At 53.9% G+C, this 20,309-nt stretch overlaps 1 protein-coding gene across 1 annotated transcript; it reads right to left on the bottom strand.

Annotated features, from left to right (window-relative positions):
- Window positions 1-15,768: 15,768 nt before the first annotated feature.
- Window positions 15,769-19,584, bottom strand: SOX8 (SRY-box transcription factor 8). The gene is made up of 3 exons (XM_085301996.1): window positions 19,563-19,584; window positions 18,971-19,168; window positions 15,769-18,089 (listed from the first exon to the last, which is right to left on the bottom strand). Exons 1-3 carry the CDS (start codon window positions 19,582-19,584, stop codon window positions 17,347-17,349), a joined length of 963 nt encoding a protein of 320 aa, XP_085158122.1. The 3' UTR covers window positions 15,769-17,346.
- Window positions 19,585-20,309: the final 725 nt, after the last annotated feature.

Here is a 20,309-nt window from a genome sequence, read left to right as displayed (position 1 = left end):
GAGCCGCGGCGAAGCCGGCGCGCGGGGACGCGGCCCGGGGCCGGGCGGCCGGCCAGGGTACAGTCTAGCCCGCAGCCCGCCTGTGTACTTTGGTTGCAAACCCACGCGCCGCGGGTTGGAGCAAATCCTTCTTTCTTTCCAGACAACGTCACTCCTGTTACACCTCGGCCCGAGGTGATGTTTTTCCTGGGGGGAGCCCAAGGGCGCAGCGCTCCGCCGGCGCTCGGGGCCGCGGCCAGGCGCCGGAGCCCCGGGAAGGGCAGAGTCTGCCGGGGGACGGGGGGCTCTTGGTCAGGCTCTGGTGGTCTGCAAGGAGAAGATCTCCCACCTGTGAAGTGCTCCGTGGACCGGGAGCTTGCCTCACCCTGCTCTGGCTTTGGTAGAGCCGGCCGGGGCAGCAGAGGGGAGCRGGGCCCTGGGGCGACAGGAGACCCGGGAGGTCTCAGGCCACCTGCGGCAGGTGGGAAGCAGCTCTTACTCCGACGTGGGAGCAGCCAGGGTGCAGCAGCGGGGTCTAGCCCAAAGCAAAGGGTTCATATCACCACTGCTGCGCTGGGAGAGCAAAGATACACACAGAGGACGACGTGAGGAACCTCACCCGCCTCTGCCGGCCCTCCAAAGCTGGCCGCCGGGGCACGCAGGGGCCCGTCTTTTGAACTTGGGGCATTTCTCCTCCCATTAGCAATCCCTTAGCAAAGCAGCCTTCACTCCCCGGCAGAAATGCCCCACTCAATAAGCTTGTGTCATCACCCCGGGGAGCAGCAGCAGCAGGAATGTTTCACGCCCTTCGCCCTCCTCTTTTTTTTTCCTCTCTTTTTTTTTTAATTTGGTATTATTAATCTCGGGGGGGACATAAATAACCTTGCTCACTCCTTCCCCCCCCCTCCACCTCCCAGATCATTTACTGTGGATTAATATTTGCTAGCTCGTTTGCACAGTAGCCTGTAGATTTTCAGCCTTCTCGCTGGAATGATGTTGACTTGCAGAGAAATTACAGGGGCTTTGCCCTGGTACAAAGCAAACAGTGTGTGCTGTAATCAGACTCAACACCTCCACAAATAATGAAAAGAGATATTATGTGGCTATAATTTCCACGCGGGATTAGGTGTTTGTCTTGTAAAGCATTCAGGTGCCGCCGGGTGTATAAATGAGCATGTAATTATGGTCATCAGGTTAAACAGAGGGAGCGGGGATCCTGCCCGCGTTCTGGGCAGGCACAGATGGGCCTGATGGTAGCTGCTGATTTGTAGCTATGAATGGCTCTTACAGGTCTTGAATATTTGAGTGACTTGGCTGCTATTTATGGTCCCTGAAAGCAGAGGCTGATCCAAAGCCTGCAAGAGTCCCCAGGAGCCTTTCTGCTGCCTTTGGACTGAGCCCCCTTCAGAACATATTTTGCTCCTCCAATTTTCGGTGTAAATCAAGTGTGCTAAAAGAGAGCCTCTTTCTCTCTCTCAGCAGCACAACACGGGGGTTTTCTGACACAAGAAGGAGATGGAGCTCTTCTGCCTGCACAGATTTTATATGAGATCAGGGAGAAACACCTGGGCGAGCAGCAGCGCGGGGAGACGGCGCTTTCCCGCGGACGCTTGGTGTTTGTGGCTGTCCCAGCCCGAGCCCCGACGGCTCCCTGCTCCTGGGACACACCCTGGAGGGCTTTGGGGGATCGGACGGGAAGGCTCGGAGCGGGATGGGACGGGAGCACACATTAAATCTCCTCCTGAATCAGCGCCTTGTTCCCTAAAAGCTGGAGAGGCACCAAGCCGTTTTCCCTGGGCCAGCTAACAGCCAACAGCTATCCCTGCAAAACAGCTCAGGGACGACGACCAGAAGGAGACAAGAGGTCTAAGGACCGAGACGTGACCGCAGGGCAGAAACGTCCACCCGCAGCCAAAATGCGGGGCAGCARCAAGCTCTTGCTAACAGACACCAGCAGGGCCTGGCATGGGAGAAGCAAAGATGGGAGTGGAAACCAGGCAAAACTCAGACTGGGAATAGGCATGGGTCTGGGCTGGGARGAAGTGTTAGTTGCTGCTGTGGACCTAACGTAGAAGTGGTGGATTTGCCCTCTCTGGGTGTGTTTGGGAGGGATGGGCTGCGTCTGGGCAAAGGGCCCCAGCCGAGCTCTAGTCCTTGGGCCCAGCACGGAGATAGCTTGATGGTACGTTGCGGCCAAGAGACGATCAARCGCTTTCCTGGTCCTTGGCTCTATGAAATCGATGGATTTTCACCCGGGTGGGCTACAGCTACCCAGACAGGTTCAGGCTGGTGATGCGGTAAGCAAGCGCAGAGCCGCTGGCGCTGCTGGTGCCGCCTCTCCCGCAGCGCCCRGCGCAGCGTGGCCCCCTCCGGGGAGGCTCCCGCGGGACGCGCAGCCCGCGGGGGACGGAGGCGCTTCGGCAGAGGAGAGGCTGCTGCGAGGCGAGGGCCGCTGACCGCCGGGGGAGCCGGGCGGCGCTCGGCCAGGGCGCTGCGCGGGAAGGAGCCGCGGGAAGGCGGAGAGGCTGCAGGAGGAGGCTGGAAAGGYGGCGGGCTCGCTGCCCGGCCGGGAYGCCTTGGCCGTTCCCGCCGCCGCGCCGGGCTGCCTTCCCAGGGCTCTGGCACGGATGCAGGAGGCCGYGGGTCTGTTTTGCAGCCCCCGGACCACTGTGCTCCCCAGCACTGCCTCGAGCCAGCCCGGCTGCCCAGCCCGGACGCATCCAGCAGGCCAAGGCAGGAGAGCAGGAAACCCCTCCAGCCCGCCGCGCTCCCCTCCCTTCCCGCCGCAGGGGCGCCGCGTTGCAGAGCCTCCCCGGGAGCGGCGGGTCAGCGTCCCCCCCCGACAGCGCTCAGGCACCTCGGCGCAAGGGCAGCAGCCGGGCCAAAACGTCTCCGCCGCCCTCACGCCTTCCCCGAAACGGAGTCACTGCTTATTATAGCAAATGTTATTGCAGCAGCAAAAGAGGCTGCGTCCAGGAGCAGGCAATATCCTGCCTGCAGTGCTCAGGGCCCGCTGCCATGTGCACATTCCTCCGCAGCGCAATTAGGGTGGCAGGCGACGAGCGGCGCGCGCTAGCTGCTCGGGCCGGGGAGCTGGCTTTGCAGGAGATTCACCTCCGATGGGGAACACAACGGTTTATTGAACGCGAAACTGTTCCAGAGGAAATCATTAAAGTGGGGTGGAGCGACAGAGCTCTCCGCTAATGTCACCTAGGAGAAAAAGGGAGTCCAGAAAGGAAGGATTCAGGAAAGTCCTGACGGCCTCGCACGCTCGCGGCGAGCAGCGGGGACGTGAAGCCCACGCTCTCCCGGGGAACGTCTGCAGCGAAGCTGACGGTTCCTGGGATCGGCGCAAACGAAACGTGGACGTTCTTAAAGCGAAGCGCAGGTGTGGAGGCTGCTCCCACGTCTTCTGGAGCCTGGGCTACGCCTCGGTCACAAAATCAGCCTTCCAGCTAAAAGCTTCAACTCCCTCTTTTCAATATGGTAAGATTTCCCCAGGGCCCACAGATCCCTCCTCGTCGGAGACTCGCGCTTTCCGAGCGGTTTTGCAGGAAAGGACCTCGCGGCTGGAGTCGCTGGTGTCGGATGAGGTTGGGCTTCTGACCAACCCTTCTGGTTGTGGCATTTGTCTTATCTCCTTCTCCCACACAGWGTCCCAGATATTCAGCAGGGTTTAGGTTTCCCTTGATGGAGATAGGAACAGGATCTCATAAGAAACCGGGATTCGTGCCCTGCAACATTACCCATTCCCATAGACCTATTCCCAGGGTGGGCTGTGTGGAGATCTCCAGATTTACCCTAGATACCGTAGGAAATGAGCTCTGGTGTGGTCAGAAGGATGTTGGAGGCCTATTTGACTGTAGAGTCAGGATGCTTGGTGCCTGAAATAGTCAACAGCTTTGTATCTAATAATAATAATTCACTGTTTAAGTCCACTTCAGCCAGGGAAATGCAGACCTTGAATCCAGACTGAGTAACCATAAGGCCCATCTCCTCCTTCAGAATTAAATAGTTTAGGGCAAAATTTTACTCCTGGCYAGGCTTGTATTTGCTTAGGAAATCTGGAAATAACTTTTTCATTCCTTCCACTCAGGGCGGGCACGTGGGGGAAATRCGTTACCCTGAGCGCTGCCCTCGGGCTTCCCATTAAAGCATACAATTAATATTTAGCTTGTTGTTTTCCTGTTTCCTCTCTGGGGTAACTCAGGCCCTAGGGAGAAACTCCTACAGCTATTTTGGAGCCCAGGGATGTGATTCACTTCAAGCAACCTATGCAAACAAGCAAATAAGTGTCTGTCATGTCTAACCTCATTAGCTGGAGGAAATCTGTCACGACTTGAGCTCCCCAGTGTAGACCCTGCTGTGCAGCAGGTTCCTCCCAGCAGCCACACACGTGGGGGCCACCAAACCACTTTTAGGTGTCCACCGGGCTGAGCGTAGTTAAATCCTCTGCCCTAGCTGTGGGCAAGTTTGGGGACCTCAAGACACCGGTCCATTCCCAAGGAGACATCGCTTGGAAGCAACAGCCTTGTGTTCCCATTGCAAAAAATTACCCAAAACAACATAAAATACACGTCCTAGAAAAGGGACTGTGCCTTGGCTAGACAATTAATAGCCGCTTGCCAGCACTCTGCCAGGCGGGTGCTCTGCAAGGGGTTTGGCAAGGAGCATCAGGCAYAGACAACGCCGTGAAATGCTGCCCTAGATGAAGACCGGGGATCAGCGCCCCGCTCYCCTTGACTTTCCAAATCTGCTTCCCTTCATCCCAAATTATCGCACGTTCTCTCAGCAGGACACACGCGTGCCGCGGTCCCCTTCAGCTTGCAGCTACACGGTTCTGTCTCCTTCAGGAGGAGCTAGAGAGACGCAAGAGAGACGCAGCCCGTCCTGTCTCCCAGCTCTGCGCCGCCCGCGGTCGCCCAGCGCTCGGTTTCTTTTCCAAGCCGCAACCGCTGCCCTGAGCCCCTTGTTCAAGCCCGGATCCACGGAGCCCTGCAGGCTGCAACGCCCATCACTCGTGCAAGGGCTTAAGGGCAGAAGGGACATTTCTGATGACGCATTGGGACCATGGACACGGGCCAAGGAGTTTTGTTTGCTCCAGGTAGAAATACTCTTCCCTCTTATGTAAAGCAATATTGTCAAGCTCAGTAGAAAGGCAGCCACCTCGGGAAACGCTTGACTCAACCTCCAGAGAGCAAGTTTGGGAGTTATTCTGAGTCCCACTCCCTTACTCCAGCACAGCTCCAGCAGGGCGAGGAATTGCCAGATTCGTGTAAGCTGGAGGAGATTCAGAGCTATGTAAAGAAAGAAAAGAATACATTAGTTAGTTAAAACTCAGGTAATTTCACGGCAGCAGTATGTAATTAATAGAGGAACTTTGGCCAGCTAACKGCAGTAAATGCAGCTGCGTTTGCTCAGAGAGGAACAGGAGGTAACGAAGCCGAAGAGGCAAAGCGCTAAGGCCCAGACCCGCAGAACACCAAACCCCAAAATCCTTTGGGGACCCAACAGCAGAGACATTTATGACTGTCCAGAGACCTGTGAAACGGTTCCCTCCCGCCTTGGTGCAGCCCCAAGCAGCCTCTGCGCGGGGTGAACGACGCCAGCCGGCGCCCCTCTCTTTCCGTCTCGCCCACCGCGGAGGGCATGGGGCACGAGCAGGGCTCCAGCTGCCCAGCCGGCAGCGGCAGACGGTATTTTCCCTCCTTGTCTCCTCCGTAGGAACCGACGCGCTCCAGCTKTGGTCACCTTTAAGAAGCGAATGAAGGATGATGGATCCCGAATAAGGATGTTGCGGCACCAGCCAGCCTGGCACGGGTCACAGCTAGGAGAGGAGCGAAAGCCAGGACGGAGGGACGCGGCGGAGCCGGGAGCGGGGGGCTGCGAGGAACGCCGCGGGGCAGAGCACAGCCCCCCGCTCCGTCCGGAGAGCCCCAGGCCCGCGCGTCGCCGCTCGCAGCGCCTGCGCTCGCAAGCCCGTCGGCGGGGACGAGCCCTCGGCCTAACGACAGCAATTAATAAGAGCGGTAAAACCCCGCTCCGAATGGAACAGCATGGAGGGTGGAAGAGCAAAAAATTAATGCAAATGAGGCTTATCGACTGATTGGAATAACAAGCGAAGCCGAGCTGGGCTGGGGCGGCCTTCCTGGGTAATGAGGATTATTTACACGCGATTTCCCTTGCAAATCAGCCGCGCGCTCCCGCAGGAGCAGCGCGCGGGGCGACGCTCGGCGCAGCACCCGCCGCACGCCCCGCACGCCCCGCACGCCCCGCCGGCTTCTCGCGGTGAAGCCCCGGCCCTGGGCGGGCGCTGCTGGCGGGGTCGGGCCAGGTGCGGACACGTCGTTTGTAGCCGTTTTTCTCCTCCCCAGTGGCCCGGGCGCCTGTCCTGCGTCGTGGAAACTCGCTTGTCAACGGCCTCGAAATCCTTCTCAGCAAGGCSTGCGTCCCAGCAGGACGGATGTCCTGTTTCCGAGGCTCCGAGGGATAGCCCTTGATTGAATCCAGCTTCCAAGCGTGTTCGGAGAGCCGCCTCTTCTAGCGATTTGGGTCTTACCCATGCTTTCAGGGCCAGGACTATTCCCATCTGCATGTTCCATGTGTTCCAAAATATTAGGATATTGGAAAGGTCCTAACTCAATTTCACTCTGCGTTTTCCAGACATTTATTAAAACAGTGAGCTGTGAAATTCTGCTGCGGATTCCCCCCGGCTCAATTTCTGTCTGGGATGGAGGAACCTGAGGAATCCCAACCCAGCACGGACCAGCGCAGGGAACGCCCTCACTGGGCGCTAATAGGAGTCCCCCGCGGGGAACCAGTGCACTTGGTGAGATAAATGCTCTTTCCGTCTGAATACTCAATATAGGACACAGGGAAGTGTTACAAATAACTTGGGCCTCRTTGTCTCTGCAAGATGTTTGTGGGTCTGTGCAGAGCATCACACCCTTTTTCCTCAAGCCTCCCACCTCTGAGCTCCTGGTTCRTCTTCCCTGCCAGGAGCTGCAGTGCTGCTCACAGCCCCATATTTTGCTTTTCACAGGAGTGTGAGTTTGCTGTTGCCTACACTTGCCCCAGGACCCGGAGACCTCTGCAGTGTTCTGCTGCCCCATGGGAGGAGCAGATACTTGGAAGACACAGAGCAAGTGTGCCACAGATGTTGTCCACAGGTTACCAGAGACAAACTGCGCTCCAGGGCTGGCCCATCCTGCAGCTGTGTATTTTCTCCCAAGAGCAATCTCTTCCCTTCTTCTGGGAGTGAGTGATCAAGGTGTCACCTGGCCGTGTGATCCCATTATAGTCAGCTTATCAGCAGGGCTCTGGAAAGAGCACAAAAGCCCTCTGAGATAAGGCTTCTGGTAGACAAACATGGTTTCTGGGGTGTTTCAGCACGCAGAAATCTCACTCTCCCAAAGAACCCTCCTGGTGAAGGACCTGAGGTGGGATGGGGCAGGATCTCCCCTCCTTCCCATCCCAGCTCTCTCCCAGGGGATCTTTTGCAGGACAAGTGGTTGAGAGCCTTTGTGAACAAGGCTTCAGCTGCAGACCCACCTGGTCAGAGCTCTGCGGGTGATTCCAGGGTAATGCTGTACTCCCTTCAGTGCAGAAGAGCCATCTCAACCACAGTGAGCGCATGGAGAAGTATGAGAAAAGGGGAACAAAATTATTAAGGCCATGTGAGTATTTTAGGCAGTAATCCAAGTCTGCCAGACGCAGTGTGCTGAAACCCACCACATCCATGCCCAACAATGCGTATTCATTTTGGCGTACCGAGGCGGGGGGAGTGCAGCCGCTCACATGCTCGCGTTCGGACTTTGTTTCGGAGCATCATGCTGAGGAATTGAGGAGTCACAGCGCAAACATTGTCCCATTGTCTTCCTGCCCCAGCGTTCCCACAGTCCGGAGCTGCTCTCCAGAGAACGTATAGAGGAGGAAGTTCAGGGTCATGTTTCCAACCTTGAGGCCATCTGCACAACATGAGCATGGAAAGTTCAGCCTTTGCTCACCCCCAAAACCTGCAGGCTTTCCACCATTGTTAAAAGTTGAGAAGCTGCCTTATTACAGGAGTTTACATTCAGTGATGCTTTCACGATGAGTGGCCATAATAAGGAGATCTGTGCTCCATAGGCTCCAGGTGTTAAAGGACTAGGAGACCAACGATTCTCAGGCTRCATACAGCTCTCATGACACGTGTAAATCTAAAGCAACTTTCCTGGCATCAGTAAAGATGCTGCATGTTTGGAGCTTTCCAAATGAAAATAGGATCTGGCCGAAGATTCCTCCCGACAAACCTGACACCTGTAAACGTGGCCGTTTTGCACRTTCTTTGAATACCAAATTAATGCGTGTTACACTGCTCAGTCGGTCTCCCGTCTCCAGCAGGTAACCCACCCGCGGCGTCCGTCAGCCCGCGCTGTTGGCACGCGGATCTCCGGGCGCCTCCAGCGCGAGGGCTGTGAGCTGCTGGGGTGACTCCGCTCGCCGCAAAGCAGGACCGCTCTGCCGTCGGCCGCAGGTGTGGGCACTTGGCCGCCCGCGCGGGAGTGCCCGGCCGGGGAGATCGGGGATGGCAGCAGAAGCCAGGACGCGGCAGGAAAGCCCACGAGGAGCTTTGCTCTGGTGGTCGGTTGCTGCTCAAGTATCACAGCGCTGGTGGGGATAAAACCCCAAGATTAGGTAAATGACCGCTAGGAAATGCTGGTAAAGGGTGGCATATCTGCGCTACGCCAGCCGCGACGAAGGCGCGGGTCCCTCCGCGCCCGGGCGCCTCMGGTGCGGCGAGGGCCCGGCGCTGCGTGAATTTGCTTTTGCCTGGCTCCGCGGCGTGCTGATCCCGCTGCAGCTGGGAGGGGATTTCCCGTCCGCTCCAGCCCAGCTGCTTAAAAAACTCTTCCACTAAGTGAGCTAATATTTCATGAATAAATTGAAGTGGTCAAGTCCCATTTTGTGCAGAAAGCACGGTTCCCTGCCGATTAGCCTCCTTGGTACTTTCGGAGATATAAATAACTTCACAGGCTCATTCTCTGCGCCTTTCAAAATAAAAGCAACATTCAGTTATTTGATTTTTTTTTAATTTTATGCAAATGATCTTCTGTTCTGTGTTATTATGTAAACGAGCCAACTGAAATGGTAATGAGGGAACCCAGAAGTATGCATATATTAACTGCCGCTATGGAGCTTTACACCTACAGAAATGGCCCTGAATTACATCTCCAGTGGGAGGGACAGGTGCCCTGATGGTGCAGATTTTATTGCAGGACTTGGCTACTTCTGAAATCCCTGTACCTGAAAGCTTATTCCTAYGCAGAAAAGTCAAACGCTCAGTTCAGATAGCAAGTCGGTACCTCAGTCTGAMCTGGCTCATTTTTCAGTGCGAGTAAACGTGCTGCAGCCAGTTACCCTCGCTGAGCCGGTGCCGCAGCAGTCTGGGGTGAAGGTTTTGCCCCAGGTCCCAGGCGAGAGTCACTCCCTCGCTGGGGTCTCGCCGTCCTTGTCTCAAGCAGCTCTCATGGCGTGGTGTACATCTAGGAAGACACATACTAAGAGAGACTCCTCATGGGCTTATTCTGGTAGAGACAGAGCCCGTTTCCAAAGGTGACGCAGGCTCCAGTGATGGCAAAATTCATCAGTGTTAGAGGAATGAAAATTTTCCTGCATCTTAAAGCACGTGCCAGCGCCTGCTCCGCGCTCGGCCGCTGCCCGGCAATGTCCGGTGCTTGCTCACCCTCAGGGCGCTGCACGGGACGTGCTCCAAGCTAGCAAAGCCGCCGTGGAAATAGGGAGACAAGCAACCGTTTTATTTTCTGCGCTCTTCAAAAATCCTCAAGAGTTTGAACCAAGGTGAAACCATCAGCTTCTCGTGTTTATAAACTGCCCCGCCAGCACTGAAGCWGAGCTCACAAGGGAACAGAGACCTCAAATCCTTCCTAATTCCTATATTTAGCAGTGATGTTTGAAGCGATTAGAGGCACAGCRAGCACCATTCCCAGGAAGGTAGCGCAGATGTTGCACACAGAGGTGTTTTAAGCTGTCGGCTGTAGCTGGGCTGTGGAGATTTTGGCTGAAGTCCATCCCAGTGTGTCTGAATACTGTGGCTCTTTGGCTCCAAATGCAGCAGATTGGACCTGCGACATAACATCACGGATCCATTTTTCACAGTTCGTGAACTCGGTGCTACGGCAGAAACCAGAGCGAAATCCGGGGCCTCCTGAAGGCCACAGGAGCCTCGGCCTTGACTGCAAGGGAGCCGGGAGCTCCAAATCCACAGCTTCTGTTTAATGGTTGAACGGGAACCAGCAAATAATGGATAATTTGTCATAGCAAAAACCAATCCAAGGGCATAGGTCTGATCCAAAARCCCATGAAAGGCTTCCACTGAGCTGGATCCTGGAGCAGGCCCGTAGTGGCAGCAACAGCAAATCCCAGCAAGGAGGCAGAAGGGAGAATCCAGAAGATGCCACCTGAGCCATCTCAGGCTCCAAATCTGTATCATGGGGTAACGCAGGGAGGAAGAGGCGGGAGAGGGGAGAGCTCCTGCCGCTGCGCCGGTCCCACGTGCTAGCAATTCCCACGGCAGCTGGGTCGCCTGGACACACACCGGATGAGGAGACATCGCCCGCTTTGGGGAGAAACTCAGCCCTTGGAGGCACAGCCCAAAAGGCTGGATTTGCTGCTCGGAAACCAGGAAGCCTGAACTTTTAAACTGATCGTAAAGTCCACTTTTTACACTGGGATGAAACAAATGTCACCGTCGTTAGCACCAAGCGTATATTGGGCTCCAACGTGGAGTCAGAGACRGGGACAAAATTCTGCCAAAATAGGATATTTTAGGTTTGGAGCTGAAATACGTTAGACACCTTTAACAGACTCTTTACACCACAGGAGTAAGGTCTGTTGGCGAAGTCAGTCAAGCAGAGGCAGCCAGGAAAGGGGTGAGGAAGGTGACGGGGGACTCAGCCCCTCTCCATCGCCTGGTGATCTCCGCGCAGGGCCCAGTGAAGCAAGCCCCCAGCAAGCCAAAACTAGATAAAAAGGCAGAGTTCTTTCACTCACAAAAACCAACCGCTCGGATGGTTTTTCGGTTATTTTCATATAAAAATCAAAATCCTCACCTGCCTTCGCCCTGCTCCGAGCTCCTCCTCGGCCRGCCGGATTTCTCCCAGACGTTGGGCAGACCTGGATCCTCGCCGGAAAATTCGGCAGTTTGGGTCCGGCTTTACCCGCGGGCGCGCGGGGAAGCTCTCGCGGAGAACCAGCCCTGCCGTGGCGGCGGTGGCCCGGCCGCCCGCGGCCTCCGCGGACGCAGCGTCCCCGCGGCAGCGCCTCGCGCGGGCAGCGACAGCTTTTCCGTCTGCCTCCTTACGAACTGAGGAGCGCAAACGGCTTTTTGCCGTTTTCCCCCCTCTCCTTTCACAGCATTAAGAAGCTGGAGCCTCGGGAGGAACGGCACCATTTCCAGTGGAACCAGCTACCTTCCCACCTCTTTTTGTATTATTTAATTTTATTTTTGTTCGACGTGCACGCCTTTACTTTCCCGAACGAAGAGCGCTACTAACTGCCTCTTAAAAATATTACTACTGGAGGGCCGTATTCTACTGAGAATGGCGTTTTTTTGTAATAACCCCATTTTCCTTTTCAYTTATTCTTACCTAAAAAGTTTCGGATTGCAGCTCATCCATCTCCCTGACACCCAAATCCCCTCTCACGTTTTCGAACGTGCAGGGAGGGAATTAACCCGTTCTTAGCCCACGAAAGAAACAGCGCGGGAAAGGGGCGAGGGGCCACACCGCCAAACCCACCGACCCCAACCCGCCGGCGCGAGGWCGCCGGCGACGAGCCCTTCGCAGCCGGGGCCGGAGGTTTTGCAGCGGCTCCGCAGCTTCCCCTCCTCTAGCGCTTGGGAACAGGGGGGATTTACGGAGGCCCCCGGCATCAGCGCATCCGTCCCGGGACAGCAAGCGCCGCGCGAGAGCCACGCGCGATGGCGAGTCGCACCCGGCCGCGGCTCTCGCTGTTTATCCTCTATTTTCCTTCTGCTGTAATGAATTAGTCGTAGGGAAAAAAAATGCATCGTCGCCTCTGAAAGTTTCAGGGAAAAAAGATGACACTTTAATCAGCTACATACAGACCTGACATAAGCTACTATCACTATTTGTTATCCTCCTTTAATAATAATAAATAATAATAATAGTAATAATAAAGCGTATTGCTCATCACACCCACCCAACACATTCGGCATTTTTTTTTCCTCTCCCCTCCGCGCGTGTGGTTTTCATAATACCGCGCCGGCAACTGCTTAACATCAGCAAGGACAACAAAACTTTGGCAGCAGCCGGCTCGGAGGACGCGCATCCGAGATGTCCGGCGAACTTCCCAGCTCGCGGTAACTCCAGCTGCCGCCTCTCCCCAGCGGCTCCACCAGCCGCCGGTCGGCGCCTCTTCGGGCCACGGGCGAGTGAAAGAAGTTTATTAGTTCTTTTTCCCTCTATAGATGAAGCTGTTTCTCTCAAGTCTAAATATTTACTGCCGTTTCTGGCTGCGGAGGAAAAAAAAAATTAATAAAACTCGCCGCGTAGCAAGGTTCCGATTCCCAATTATTTTGCCTTTGCAATGTTGTTTTTTTTAAAAAAAAAAAAAACTAACTTTGTTTGCGCATTCTTATTGCAAGCACAATGCCAACAATGGCTAAATAGGCAGCATAATAAATAGCACCACAATGCCGACATAAAGGCCTTTCTGGTACGGCATACAAAATATAAACTGTGCCGTGCCATTATTATTCCGGAGCCCTTGCTGAAACAGTGCAGTTGAAATTCCACCCCCAACGTGCACCTAATCAGCCATTCAGAGCCCCTTAATGACTTGTCAGTTCTTTGCCCTGCCATTTTCTGTCCAATTAATTCTTTTATTGTGCACCGGATAAAGGAAGACAAAGGCCTTCCATGCAATAATGAATCATTAAAATTCAGCAGCTCCTCTCTTGTGCTCTTGGCTCCTCACCAGCAATTCAGGCTGTTTCGCATTCGTTATGTGTGCGGTGGTTAAAATTCACTCTACCTCAAACAAGACCCTTCGAAACGCTTAACCCTTTCCTGGGCGGAGACCTCCGTCACCCCACCGTGAATTTAGACCAGAAAAAAAAAGAGAGAGAGAGGAAAAAAAAGAGAAAAAGAGTTGGGGGGGGAGAGGAGGAAGGCAGAGGTATTTCGGGTGAATGTTTTAACATCGCGTCTCCGCCAGTCACAATATTGCCTGCGCAYGCATCCGCAAACCAGCGGCACGGCTGCAGCCCCCTCCTCCCGCGGCTTAGGAGGGGCTTGTTTCCCATCCCTAATTGGTTTAAGATAAACTGGAAGGCGCCCGCGCGAAACCCGAATAAGTGTGTCTGACCAGCTTTTTTTTTTTCCCCTTTTTTTTTTTTTTTTTTTTTTTTTTTTTTAACACAGGCTGGGCAAAATCGGTCGCTTGCCGCCTCCACCTCCCCGCTCCGGAGAGGAGTCCGCGGCCCTCACGCTGGGGAACCGGCGCTTATGGATTTTGCAAAGAAAAGCGAAAAGAGCCTTAAAACCACCGGCACCCGCCTGTGTCTGAAGGCGAAGAAGGGTGAGCGGGGCCGCGCGGCTGCCGCCCTCCCGGGGGGCCCGGCGCAGCCCCCTGCGAAGCCCCGGCCCCGGGACCTCCGCAGACAGAGAGCCCGCGCTGTGCCTACGCAGAAGGCTGCTAAACCTGTGCACCGTCATAGAAACCGCGCTGAGGAATYCCTCTGCCATAAACCTAATATCTGACTGTAAAAAATGTGTAATGAAAGCTGATATCACTCCAGGAAAAATTATAATGAAGAGGATGGGAAGGGACTTTTTTCCCCYGTGCAGAAGGAATGTGGATACGGTCTATAAAATTAATTTCCTCTTTCTTGCTAAACAGCACAAGYGACTCAGATAAATAGCAACATTCAATATTCCCTGCACCAAAAATAAAAAAAAAAGAGGAACTTTTCTCACTCCTGTAATTATCCTCAGAGCCCTTTCTTGGTTGACAGCCAAGGGTCACAGGCCGCTCTTGGTCTCACCTGCTCGCGGTGGCTCGGGCAGAGCCGTCCGGAGTCGCGCCAGCGTAAGCGCCGTCGGAATCGGCGCGAGCCGCACAATGCCGCCTTTCACGGCGGGGGGACGCTCGGCTCGTGGAAAATCACTTCTCCTTCCGCGGGCCGCAGCCGAACGCAGGATGGAAGCAAAGGACAACGCACGGGGGGAAGGATAGCAATAGAAAAAAACACTTCTACAAACAGCATTAATTTYGCATCAAAATGCTTTCCTCTGCATCTAAACTGTGCAACGGATCAGCGGTGTTCTCCTAAAAAAATCAAACAGGGAGGCGGGAGGTTTAAGTGTGAGTCTAGGCGTGGGGAATGAGCTTCTGGCACGCAGAAATTTCCAGCRCATGCTAACGTCTGAGTCACTGGGATTATTCGGGGTGATGGGTTTTACCTGCCTACCACCATCCTGAACATCCAATTTCTGCCCTAAAGGTGCCTGCAGAGGCCCCAGCACTGGGCCCGATCCTGCTGGGCGCCGAGGCCCCAGCGCCRGGGCTCCCTGCTCTCAGCATGCAGGTTTCAGCATCAGCGTTCAGGGCGATTTGCACCACCAGCACGCGCAGCTCCGGTTTGGAGATCAACCCAGCCACTGGTGAAGTCACTGTAAGTTTTGCCATTCAACTTCAAGAAGAAAGTAAAAACGAGCGCTCAGAGCCCCGTTTTATTATTGCACCCCCCCCCCGTGTCGCTCCGGAGAGGGAGCCCCGCATCAGCGTGCAGAGCAGGCAAAGCCAGAACGCAGCTCTTCCCCTCGCAAGACTTGAAACCCGCATTGCAACTAGAGGGAGGAGAGAGCAGGAAGGAAAGTCGCCTCTCAAAGCTCTTCTGCAGCTTTGGCTTTCAGCGTAATAAAGTCATTTTGCCAGCAGTTTCGTAAATGAGCACAGAGAAAATGGTGTCCAGTTACAGACGCTCTGGCAAGATAGGTCTTGGCAGATAGCGCGGGCAGCAAGCTTGCTCGGGGACTCTGCCGTTCAGCCTCTGTTAATGTTCTTGAGCTTCATTAATTGTCATCACATTTATTTYCCCCCCGCGTTAAGACATTTTCCACGGTGCTGCACCGCCACCGGGTCGCGAGCGCGTTTCTCAGGCCGCCGCTATTGTGGGTTTCCCAAACCCAAAGCTTTTCCTCCCAGTTAGGCCCCAGCCTGACAGTGTTGCACCAGTTGGTCTGAACTGGTGCAACCAAACTGAAACTCAGTTTGGATAACCAAAAAAGTCACAAATGGAGCTATTTTGATGACTGTATTTAAAAAAAACCACAACATGCAACATATAATTTGGTTGCTATCATAATTAAGAGGTATTTACAAGAGCTCGCCAACCAGAAAACAGAATCTGTTGCTGTAAAATTCCTACGTGCTGTACAGAACAAAATGAACCGGGTTTAAAACCATGCCATTTGACCTTGCAAACCCTTACTCATGCAAGCAATCTCAATGAAATCCTTGGGATTATTTGCATGGAAATATACTCCTCAAGGAAGTTTAAGGAAAAAAGGGGGAAAAAAAATGTAAGACAGTTTAAGTACAGGAGTTAGGGAGCTAGGAAAGAAAAAAAATACATTAGGAGAACGTAGTAACCCTTGGTCAATGTATTTAAGAATTAATAGCCTAAATTGTCTCCTTTGGTGTTCTCCAAGTTCCTTTTCAGCACAGAAATAAGCTCAAAGAGAAAGAAAACGTAACACATAGTTGATAAAAAGCAATTTTTAATTTTATCAAATTGATCTGTACAAAAGTTAGCATTGCTTAGTCAGAAGCTAGTGAAGAGAGCAGATAAGTAACAGCCAAAGTCTTTCAAACTTTATACAGAAAAATAGATTGCATAAAAAATGAGCTTTCTGTATCTTCCCCCACCCCCATGTCCCCAAAAGGAAATATGCAAAAAAATACTTTTAGAAAAAGAGTAGGAAACATAGAAAAGGTAAAAAGATGATAACCTCTGAAATGTGTTTTTAGATTTACAAAGTTTAAAGGCACAAGTTACCATAAAATAGATGGTTATTATATGCTCAGCATACAATGGAAAAAGTAGAAATATATCAATGAAATATTAGTCTAAAACTAAGTACCTAAACATTTCTTTTAGTGGAGAATATTTTAGTTTCACAGCTTGATGGATGATATCTGGTCCCTAGAAGCCAAAATTAAAGCAGAAGTTGATAATTTCTCATTAAATTACATCTTTCTCTAAAGTAGTCCTGGTTCTGGAAGTGTACAAAGATTCYGCAATGCCTTAAATCCAATTTTAACATCTGACAGCAGGTAGCCAGAAAAATTTCTCATTGCCTGCTCCTTTTTGCAATCATTTTAGCCTCCGAATTTAATCAGTAGCRTCTGCAGCAAGCCCTTAGCATTGCATTCCCCCCTCGTTATTTTACATGCCCCTTTCATTTCCRTGTCCGTGACTGGCCCTGTGCGATGCCGAGATTCTTCCAGGCCCTCTCTAACACGACTGCTGCAGCGGTTCAAAACAAAAAAAAACCCAAAAACCAAAGAAAATCTATAGACTCAATAACACCATTTTATTGTATCATCTCCACTATTTTTATGCTCCCTCCCCGCCCCATCTTTAAAATCTTTTAAAATTCTACTTTTTGCACAAAATTACTTCATTAATTAAAAGACAAAATAATACAGAACATAAATACATATTTAACAGATTAAAAAAAAACACTTTTAAGCTTCCAAAAACAAAACAAAATGTTAATTACAGCCAAACCTTGCTTAGAAGAACTCTTGACTAAAAAAAACGAACACTTCAGACATTTAATTGGTTGGTCCCAACAGACTCGTTTGTTCCCACCAGATTGTTACACGGAATAGCTGGATTTTCCTTTCTCCTACGAGTTGGTCCTAGTGAGTTCTTGCCCTCAAGGTTGGTCCGTTTCTCACATTGCAATAGACCCTTAAAGTCCTGTACGGCTTTTTTTTTTCTCCCCCCCCCTCCATTTTTGCACTTGTCAACTTTCAAGACGAGTAAGTTCAGTTCAGTCCTCACAGAGGAGTTGAATGGTTTTGTCCTTCATTTATTCAAAAGGAATTACCGGTCCTTTTTTAATTTTTTTTTTCCTGTTTTATTCATTAAAGAAAAATAGAGCTCTGTCCTTTTGGAGAATCTCGAAGCAAGGGGACATCCAGTCGCAGCGAGCAGAGTTCCCAGTGGCTCAGGAGGCACTTCGGAAACGAACAGGGCCCTCCACCTTCCTCTTCTTCATTCCTTCATTAGTGCACGTTTCGGGGAAGACCGCGGGGAACCCAACGCGCCCTTTAGGGCCTCGTCAGGGTGGTGTAGACCGGCTGGTCCCAGTTAGCGGTGGGGCTGTGGGCCGGCGGGATGGACAAGCCGTTCAGGATGGGCGTCGCGTAGGGGCGCCGCGACGAGTGGAAATACGGATACTGGTAGATGCTGGAGGCGTAGCCGGGGTAGGGGTTGTAGTAGTTGGAGCTCTGGAGGTCCGTGTAGTCGCACTGGGAGCTGGAGAAGGAGGCGGCGGCCGTGGCGGTGCTGGCGGTGGTGGCGCAGGCTTGGGCGCTGTAGGAGCCGTAGTCGGAGTGCGCGGGGGAGCCGTGGGACTGGTCGCTGTAGTGGCTGGGGCTGAGCTGCTCCGTCTTGATGTGCGGCCGCTGCTGGCCCGAGTCGGCCGCCGACGGCGAGGCCGAGGCCGAGCTCTTGTGAGTCCACACCTGGGCGGCCGCGCCGCCGCCCGGCGCCGAGTGCGAGTAGGAGGCGCCGTAGGAGCCGCCGGCGGCGCCGGCCGCGGCCCCGTGCTCGGCCGGCATGGCGGCGTGGCCGTTGAGCGGCAGGTACTGGTCGAACTCGTGCACGTCGAAGGTCTCCATGTTGTTGATGACCTCGCTGCTCAGCTCCGAGATGTCCACGTTGCTGAAGTCGATGTTCTGGCGGCCGCTCTCCACGAGGCGGCGGCCCTCGTGCTTCAGCTCCTGCTTGCCGCCGTGGTGCAGGTCGGTCTTGGGGGTGGTGGGCGGCGTGGGCGGCCCGTGGGTCTGGCCTGGGGGGGCAAAGGAGAGCGAGGCTTCGTCAGCGCGGCCGCGCCAGCCCGCCGCCCGGCCCTCTGGGAGGCCGCAACGCGCGCGCGTGCGTTTCTCCCCCCTTACTGCGAGGGGCGAAGGGGGGATTTGAACCCACGGCCCCGCGGCGACCACGCCGGGCACCGAGCCCTCGTCCCAGGGTAAACCGCCTGCAAGAGGGACGGCGTGCACCGAGGAGGAGCTGGGGAACCGCGCGCCGGCCCGTCCGCCGTCACTGGCCGGGGCGTCGCGGGAAGCCCGGCCGCCCAAGCTGGCTCYCGACGGGAAAGCGGGATTGGGTGGGATTTGGAGGGGCCCAGGGCAAAGCGAGCCCCGATTTCGGAGCGATAGCGAAGCCTCTCGGCGAGGGAAGGGGCTGGGAGCCCGCAGACGGCTCGGTAAGAGCACAGGCATGTCTGAAGTTACCGGACGTTAGCAATCCTCCTGGAATCTGTCAACACTCGCCGTTTGCCAATTCAAAGCTCTGCCGGGGAACCGGGAAGCTTTGGGGCGAAAGCCGCGGTCTCGCCCCCGGGACCTGCCCCCCGCGGCGCCGAGGATGTTAACCCCGATCCTCTCTCCACGCAGCGGGGAAGCCCTCAGCACTTTGGGGATCTCCTATCGCGCCGCTGACTATCAGCGCTTATGAACTAAAACCGTAGCCACGTTCGTGGCCTGCTGCAAAAAAAAAAAAAAAAAAAAAAAATCGCGGCTCTCAGGACGACGACTCCAAGTTTTGCGAGGTCCCAACCCCACCACTTTTCGTGCACATGCATCCGGGGGGAGCAGCGAGCCCGTGCCCGCCGCAGGCTCGTTTCACAAACCAACCAGCCGGCAGCTCTTCTGCCGCCGGCCCCCCTACCTGCGTGGTCGCCGTGGTGGTGGGAATCTGCCATGCCTCCCAGGCCGCTGTCTGCCTTGTAGATCTGGGTGCCCGCGTGGTGGCTCAGCTCAGCTCCCGAGTCGGAATCGCTCTGCCCAGCTTTTACGCTTTTCCTCCTCCGTGGCTGGTATTTATAATCCGGGTGATCCTTTTTGTGCTGGACCCTGAGCCGCTCAGCTTCTTCCACAAAGGGACGTTTCTCATTTTCGCTTAACAAACTGGTTTGAGTTTTTTTTTTAAAAAAAAAAAAAAAAAAAGGAAGAAAAATCCAAAGTTAAATGTCTTTTCCTTAGAAACTCTTGGTCTATTTTCAGACTTATCTCCCAACTTCCCGTGCACTGGCTTGGGCAAACAAAAAGCAAATTGCAAAATAAATTTGCTGTGACAAAAAAGCAGCTAATCCATACCACAAAAAAAAGTATTAAAATATTAAAGAAGCATAAAAGAGATATCTACTATGGACACTGACAACAGGGAAAAACAAAATCCCTCCACTCAATTTTAAAAGCTACTTTTTATCCCTTTGCTAAACATTATTCCAGYGTTTGTCCCAGAAATGCCACCCCCTCACCATGACAAACAGCATTGCCCATTTCCAGCTTTGTTTGGTGCTTACAAAGAAGCTACAAAGGCAACAGTGACGGGATTATTTCTTTTAAAACTCTCCCACCCAGACTTCTCTTTGCAAACTCGAACCACAGCAGGAACACCRCCGGCCAGAGCGGGCAAGGGATGCGAGTTTGGGTACAGGCAGACGTGAGCGACGGCAGCACGCGGTAAGCGCGGCTCGCTGCGAGCCCTGGGAAGCAGGGCACGCTCAGGTGCAAAAGGCTCTGCACCGGGGGGTAGCACAGAGCATGTAAGCACACACATAAGGGAAACTGCAGAGCAGATTAAAATAAGTGCTAAAAAGCGGCTCGTTTGATTGCAAAGCTTGTTTAGCGGCAAGCAAGTCAGGAAAATACTTTTGTGCGGGGGGAGGGGGGGAAAGAAAGAAGCAATAAAGCAAGCAGTTCCCCAGCAGCAGGGATGTGGGAAACCCTGGCCACGAGAGAAGGTCCAAGGCTGCACGGCCCCGAGACGGAGCGGAGAAAACAGCGCGTGTCCCAAGCACCGGGACAGCATCGGGCCCGGGCCCGGCCGCCCCGCCGAGCCCGCTGCCGCTGCGGGCGCCTGCACGGGGGCTTTTCTGGAGCAGGGACCGGCCTGTCCTGTCGCACGGTGCCGACCGCACTCCGGGGGATTTCTGCACTTCAGTTTGAAACGGCTCAAGAAACCCCCGCGGGCAGGGAAAGAAGAGACAGATGCAAAAAAAAAA

The sequence above is a fragment of the Rhea americana genome, unplaced genomic scaffold (assembly GCF_003343005.1).
Source record: "Rhea americana isolate MKP2758 unplaced genomic scaffold, rheAme1 scaffold_181, whole genome shotgun sequence".
NCBI classification, from domain to species: domain Eukaryota; kingdom Metazoa; phylum Chordata; class Aves; order Rheiformes; family Rheidae; genus Rhea; species Rhea americana.
Note: the sequence above shows the minus strand (reverse complement) of the source record. Positions and strands in the feature narration are given on the sequence as shown.

Coding starts and splice junctions, on each gene's coding strand:
- SOX8 (XM_085301996.1), bottom strand. CDS start 19,584: ATGGGCAATGCTGTTTGTCATG. Junction 19,169..19,562: donor GGGCAATGCTGTTTGTCATG/GTGAGGGGGTGG, acceptor TTGTGGAAGAAG/CTGAGCGGCTCAGGGTCCAG. Junction 18,090..18,970: donor CCACCACGGCGACCACGCAG/GTAGGGGGGCCG, acceptor TTGCCCCCCCAG/GCCAGACCCACGGGCCGCCC.